The sequence below is a fragment of the Gregarina niphandrodes genome (assembly GCF_000223845.1).
Source record: "Gregarina niphandrodes unplaced genomic scaffold scaffold00036, whole genome shotgun sequence".
Taxonomy (NCBI): domain Eukaryota; phylum Apicomplexa; class Conoidasida; order Eugregarinorida; family Gregarinidae; genus Gregarina; species Gregarina niphandrodes.
Genome location: NW_011645805.1, coordinates 45994 through 53157, shown reverse-complemented (window position 1 = coordinate 53157; position 7164 = coordinate 45994). Strand labels below are relative to the sequence as shown.

General features: G+C 52.5%; 3 protein-coding genes across 3 annotated transcripts; all 3 read left to right on the top strand.

The window, feature by feature from the left end:
- Positions 1-1099: 1099 nt before the first annotated feature.
- GNI_136010 (hypothetical protein) lies at positions 1100-2311 on the top strand (the record flags this gene model as incomplete). The annotated part of the gene is made up of 1 exon (XM_011134103.1): positions 1100-2311. The coding sequence occupies one exon, from the start codon at positions 1100-1102 to the stop codon at positions 2309-2311; it is 1212 nt and encodes a 403-aa protein (XP_011132405.1).
- Positions 2312-2663: 352 nt separating this feature from the next.
- GNI_136000 (hypothetical protein) lies at positions 2664-3956 on the top strand (the record flags this gene model as incomplete). The annotated part of the gene is made up of 2 exons (XM_011134102.1): positions 2664-2850; positions 2920-3956. The coding sequence occupies 2 exons, from the start codon at positions 2664-2666 to the stop codon at positions 3954-3956; spliced, it is 1224 nt and encodes a 407-aa protein (XP_011132404.1).
- Positions 3957-4335: 379 nt separating this feature from the next.
- On the top strand, positions 4336-6257 carry GNI_135990 (flavodoxin; the record flags this gene model as incomplete). Its single annotated transcript, XM_011134101.1, has 2 exons — positions 4336-6072; positions 6126-6257. 2 exons carry the CDS (start codon positions 4336-4338, stop codon positions 6255-6257), a joined length of 1869 nt encoding a protein of 622 aa, XP_011132403.1.
- Between the last annotated feature and the right edge of the window lie 907 nt (positions 6258-7164).

The following is a 7164-nucleotide window of genomic DNA, read 5'->3' as shown; positions in this document are numbered from 1 at the left end:
TGGCACCCATCGGCATGCAGTTGTAAGCGTAGTATTTGTCTCGATGTTGGAAAGCGTACGTCCCGATTTGATCGGGCGGTAGTGGTATAGCGTTGAATGCTTTACTGAGGTAGATCCTCGCTAGTAGTGGTTGCTGCACGCCCCATGTTATTATCGGCCAACAGCTCAGAACGTTTGGGAAAACGGCCTGTATCGTCGATGTAGGGCAGTAGTCGTGTGTAACGCGTTCCTTCACGACCCTCGTGGGTAGTGTAAAGTTCGGTGCCGATGGTAGCTCAGATAGTTTGCATTGTTGTAGTAATGGTCGTAGCCAGTGGTCTATGGTCTGTAGTATACTTAGCCTATTGGGTACAAGATCAAGCCCCCTTTTGCTTCTTGTATGGCTCCGGCCAGCGCTAGAGGATATCGTCCTAGTTGCCACGGCCTCGGTGCCTTTGTCCTAGTTGCCACGGCCTCGGTGCCTTTGTCCTAGTTGCCACGGCCTCGGAACCAGCCTCGGCCTCGACCACGTCCTCTGCCTCATGACGTTCCCATTGACGGGATGACGCCATTCTGCCATAACTGTAGACCTCTGGAAATGCCAGACTTCTGTACCATATGTTGACCACGTTATGTGTTGACCAACGTTATGTGTTGACCAACGTTATGTGTTGACCAACGTTACGTCATGTGTGTAATGTCCTCGTGGTGCACGCTGACTATCCGGTCCCGCTGGTCGGAGCTGCTCCCGTCCGAGACGCTCGAGCTCGTACTCTCCCTGCCATGTTGTTAGCGGTAGTAATCGTGTTGTGTCTACTCCCTAGCAATCATCGCAGTGGGTTTCCCTCCCTCCGGCACCACCAGCCGTACGCGAGGATGCACCGAACAGCGACAGCAACCACCGTCCCTCCACGGTATCTCCCTCCACGAAGACGCCGTGCGCACCTTCCCTAGCACCTTCAGAAGCGCCGTCTCATCTTAGATCGTTTCGGTAGGGCACTTTCTGAGCGACACGGTGATCCCTGTGTGATGTTGATCCCTGTGTGATGTTGATCCCTGTGTCACGCACGACGAAACACATCTTCTGTTTTTTTCCCCGAAAAAGCAAATTGTGTTGTCTATGAAAGGAGTGGCTTGCACGGGATTCGGTGGAATGGGTGGCAGTATGGCGTTGGTCCTAACCGTTCCGTCGACACCCGATTTTGAGGAGTCGGAGACAAATGGGCTGTCGCCAGATGGGCTGTCGCCAGAGTGGAAGATAACAACACTGAAGGAGTCCTCGGGGGATCGTCATGACGACATTGATACGGATCGTTTCCCTGAACCAACTGCCAGTTTTTATCGAAGACCATGGTTCCTAATTGCTGTCGGATCGATGGGTGTGACGACGTTAGGAGTTTTGGGTTGGCTGTGTTTCCGCCATTCGGGTGACAGTTCCGATAGCCAAGTGTTGTCGGAGGAGACCGCGGTGTCGAGCTACAGTCCCTGTGACGCCACGGTCTTTGGCGCTTCGGATGTTTTAAGGTACGAACATGCTTTGTCTTGTGATTGTGAAGTTGAGTCTAAGTCCGACTGGATCATGAGGTGCAAACCGGATCCGCGACCCCGCGGCTTGCCTAGGATTGAGGACAAGAACCCTTTATTATCTCCACATGAGTTGGCCACACTCAGAGTACCCTCTGAGTTTAGCATTATGAGTTACTATAATAAGGGTATGAAAGTACCCTTTGAGAAAGCAGAGGCGAATGGTTGGCAGAAGCTGGGATGGCGGAACTGTGGACGTTCGGGTGGCAAGATCTATTGCTCTGATGGTGAGGACTTCTTTGGTCACTACTTTGGTGTTCCCTTTAAATTCGATTTTGTTGCCGTCTGGGAGGCGATCGCCCAATACCTGAAGCCTACCACGTGCTCGTTCCAGTGCCACGATGAGGATCAACTATCGCGCCTGAGAGGGATCCGTCGCGGAATAGCCGCTGGAAAGTGGGCTGGTATTGACGTGCATCGCGCCACTGAAGATAAGCTATATGATCTAGGCACCCAAGCTTTCAATCTTACTGAAAAAGCCTTCTCATGGTTATCCGGAGACTGCTTTGAATCAGACATGATATACTACGCCAACTTTAAAGCCAGACGACATCACGCCGAGGTCACCGACTATCTGGACTTCACAGGTGCATTACGCAAGTTTTACGAGGTTCCAATCAAAACGAGACATTTCAGGACACCACAATACGACGGTGAATGTTGGTATTTCCCGGACTCAAATGCTGCAAAACTGGCGCTTCGACTATTTTGGGAGAATAGCGCTCGAATTGCGGTGCAGCGTACGTAAATCGCCTCCGATCCTTGCCACACACACGCAAGACATTTTTTCCGGCCCGATTGGCTTGAACATCCGTTTATGCGCACACGTGTGCAAACTTCTGGGATGTCCCCCATTTTCGTCCTTGGCAGAGAAATACTTTGGAGGAGGAGGAGGCATCATCTACGCTTTTCAACACTAACGAACCGACGTGGCCAGCATCTTCGCCCGATGGACAGAGGAGCATCTGGTAGAGTTCTGTCCATATCCGACCTCGAAAAAGACTGAATGTTGGACATCCGAGTGTGCTGACAGGACCCACCACGCATCGACTCCAACATCCGCATTTTCCGTTGAAGTTTTTTTGGCAAATCCCGTTGACATGAGGGGTGTGATGTGCATGGGATTCGGTGGCGTCGTTGGAAGCCTGGCGTTGGTCCTCACAGTTCCGTCCAATCTTGAGGAGTCGGAGATCGATGGAGATGAGCTGGCGGATGTGTCACACGGGTGGATGACAGATAGGTCGTCTCGGCGAAAAAATCGTTTTGACGACGACGACGACGACGGAAGTACGGACGGCTCGACTGCCACCAGTTGTTGCCGAAGGCCATGGCTTGGTGTGAGTCTTGGATGTGTAGTGGGTGGCACGGCATTGGGGGTTTTGGGATGGATTTATTTCCGCCATTTCGGTCATGTCCCATTTTTGACCGAATGGTCGGAGAAGACCGAATGGTCGGAGAAGACCGAATGGTCGGAGAAGACCGAATGGTCGGAGAAGACCGAATTGTCGGAGAAGACCGATTTGTCGGAGAAGACCGAATTGTCGTCAGGCTACAGCCTATGTGATGCAACGGCCTTTGGCGCTTCCGAAGGTGTAAGGTATGAGCATGCTTTATCTTGCGATTGTGAAATCCAGTCCAAGTCCGACTGGATCATGAAGTGCAAACCGGATCCCCGACCCCGCGCCTTGCCTAGCGTAGGAGATAAGAACTCATTTATCTCTGGGCATGAACTTGCCACGTTGAGTCTGCCACCAGAGTTTAGTAACACAACTTATCACAAGAGCAAGATGAAAGCAACGGTGCAGAGCCCGAAAATTGATGATTGGAAGATGCTGAATTGGTATAATTGTGGCGGTTCCGGTGGCAAGATATGTTGCAATGACGGTGAGAAGTTATCTGGTCATTTCTTTGGTGTTCCATTTAAATTTGATTTTCCTATTGTTTGGGAAGCGATCGTCCGATACCTCAAGCCTACCCAGTGCGCGTTCCAGTGCCATGGTAGAGAAGAATTGTACCAACTTAAAATGATCCGTCGTGGAATAGCCGCTGGAAAGTGGGCTGGTATTGACGTGCATGGTGCTGGAGAAGACAAGCTGCATGAACTAGGGAGGATAGCTTCCGAGTTAACTGTTATGGTGTTCGATGACTTACCTGGCACCTGCTTTGAGGCAGACTTGAGATACTTTATCGATGTCAACGGGAAGCGACTTGACTTTGAGGTAACGGAATATCTGATTTCTGCAGGTGCATTAGACCAGTACTATGAAGCTGTATTTCTAGCAAGAGGTATCAAACGGACACAATATGGTGCTGTATGCTCGGATATCAAGAATGTAAAGGATGGAAAACAGAAACTTCAACAATTTTGGAGGGATATCCGCATGCTGGATTAGCACAGGTATGCGCATGGTGCCGCCATCCTCCCCACACACTCTGCTCCCTGGCAGTTGTAGTCCCTTCCAGTAACTGCAGCCAGTTGAGCCGATTGCGACCTGAGGGTCAATATCTCACCTCCCCGAATGCGAGACGATACTTTCGATCAACTCGTCCTCAAACAACGCTTCACCGCTTTTTGAGTCATGTAGCAGGCCACATGACTCGCGCAGCAGGCCACATGTTGTGCTCCCATTGATGGAGCGAATATCCCGGCCCAGGGGTCATTTATATACCACAAAAAAGCGGGGTGAGGATCCCCAGATTATGGGTCACCGTCACGCAGCGAAGATAGGCATACTTTGTGTGATGCTGGCAGCATTGGGGGCATACTCTCTAATGAGTGCGACGAAAAAACCGAAGCAAAAGGAGGGGGAGGCGTCGGGTAATTTGGAGGGAATGGAGAAATTCGCGGTTTACGTTGAAGGAGGTGCCGAGCCTGCACTTGCGGATGCTAGTCATGTGAATGATGCTGACCAGGTGGATGCTAGTCATGTGAATGATGCTGACCAGGTGGATGCTAGTCATGTGAATGATGCTGACCAGGTGGATGCTAGTGAAGTAGCGGGTCCGTCATTGGTTGTAAGGGCTAGGGGGGCATCGCATGTAAGCAGCACCTTGGTCAGGAGTAGTGTGGAGAAATCAGACCGGTTGGCGGGAGAAGTTACGAGAGTTTTGGTATTGTACGGTAGCGAGTGGGGAACGACTGAGAAGCTAGCGGAGTGCGTCTCAAGTTGGTTTGAGAGCCACACGTGTGTGGTGGACGTCGCGTCTTTTGAGGACTGGAAGCAATTGGAACTGACGGACGGGAAGGTGTTGACGGTATTCATGGCGTCTACGACGGGTGAGGGCGACCCTCCTACGACAGCGGTTGAGTATTGGACGGCCCTGAAGAAGACAGCCAATGCCGAGCTGTGTGTGCCCAAATTGTGTTTCATTATTGGCTTGGGCCACTCAGCCTTCGCATCTTATAACCAGTTCGGTAAGGACCTGGACAAGCGGCTGCGCGCTCTGAACCACGGTGCCCACATGCTGCTACCGGCGCCGCTTCTTGTGGACACGGCCGACGAAGACTTCAGAGCGCGTCTGTTGCACAAATTGGACCTGCTCCTTCCAACGATAACAGAGCGACTTAATTTCGATGCAATGGCCCAGGCAGCCGCGCGATCCAGCCTAAAATTAGTTATAGGCCCTTGTCCCGGAACAGATCCTTGTCCCGGAACAGATCCTTGTTCCGGAACAGATCCTTGTTCCGGAACAGATCCGGCGACCCGATCCGGAACAGATCCGGCGACCCGATCCGGAACAGATCCGGCGACCCGATTCGGAACACATTCTCGCAACAATCTGGTAATGAATTATCGGAGCCGTGGCAGTGTGGCTTTACGTGTGAGAGACCGCACGTTAATGACGTCCGTGTGTGCGGAGGTCTTGGAGCATAGTGTGGTTGGAGAGTTGCATTTATTACGATTACGTTCTCTCGGAGGCGACTTGAATTTAGCGACCGGACAGGCCTTGGCATTGTGGGTCCCCTGTTCGCCTGCCGTGTATAAGCTGGCCTGCGACCTCTTCGAGTTTAGCGAGGACGCTGACTGCATTTTAGAAGAACAACCTCTCCCACCCACCGGCAAACGCCTCTTCCCTCAATACATGATGGTGCGAGACGCACTCCGATACGCCATCGATTGGACAGCAACCCCTGCCTGCGATTTTATCAAGTACCAACTCTGGCCGCTACTACCCGAGAAGACACGCTCGAGGTTCGCACTCGAAGACTTTACCCAAACGAGTCTGTCCCCAGCAAGTCTCCCTCCCCACCCAATGGATGACGTGGCACGCCTGGTCGAGTACGTGTGCGGCCGACGAGTAACTCTGTACGAACTACTGGAGCAGGCCCGTCGTGATGCGGAAGGCGCTACCTACCGCCTGCCGTTGCGCCTGTTAGAGAAGCTGCCCCGCGTGTACCACCGTGCGTACACGTTGGCCAGCGATGTGAACCGCCTGGACACGGCTACGGAAGTGACCCTCCTGATTTCGGAGTCATATACCAACCCGCGTAAACACTACGACGGTCAAGTACTCACGACCATGTCAATGGAACATGTCGGACGGGTCGCGGATTGGCTAAGACATTTGCCTACAACGCAAATCGAGACTTTCGGGGCAACTGCGGCCAAGACCTTCTCTGCGACCGCGACTGCGACCGCGACTGCGACCGCGACTGCGACCGCGACTGCGACTGCGACTGCGACCGCGACTGAGTACTCCAACCAGCTGGCTGTGGTATCCAACCAAGACAGCAAGACCACGCCTTCGACAGTGGCGGATGAGGAACTGGGTCCTGGTGCCCTGGGTCCTGGTGCCCCTCCATTAATGAGTGATGGATTGCAGAGTCAATGCACACGTTTGCACGCCATGCAACGGGGGATTTGGTGTGCAGCTGGGAGCGGTTGTGCCTTGGTGCGTTCATTTGTGGATCATCGTCGTGCGATTTTCACTCGCACGAAACGAACAATTCCGAATGGATTACTCACACACGTAGTCCTGAGTCTGAAGACCCGGGCGGAATACGAGTTGATATCAGACGGGCTGTTCGAACACGCCATCCGACACGGCCTTGTTAAACAGATGGTTGTCTGCCTCACCAGAGAAACACTGACCCACACTGTCTACACTGTCACCGCCGAAAACGGTCTGATGCCGCTAGCAGCTAACATAGTTGATCATCAAGACTTGAACCGTCAAGACTTGAACCATCAAGACTTGAACCATCAAGACTTGAACCATCAAGACCCTGACAAACAGCAAGAATCAACCCCGCCCCACTGGCCGACCAGGCCTTATATTGGAGACGTATTGAAGCGATTCGGGGTTATAGACACAAAACGTAAAATCGGTCAAGCCTCCTCGGGTACATCGACCGAAGCAGCCCTCGACCTGGCTGGTGGCTACCTGATTGTTTGTGGTAGCTACGAAGTTCGGACAAATATATTGGAAGCTATTCCTCCCGAGCTATCCGAAAAACTGCAGCAGAGCAGTCGCTTCGTTTGCGAATGTTGGGAATGATTTTATGAATGAACTGTCGAGCGATCTTCTAACTGGGCGATGCTATGACCTAGTTCAATGATTCCCCATTTGTAAACCAGGGGAGGGGGAGGGGGAGGGGAG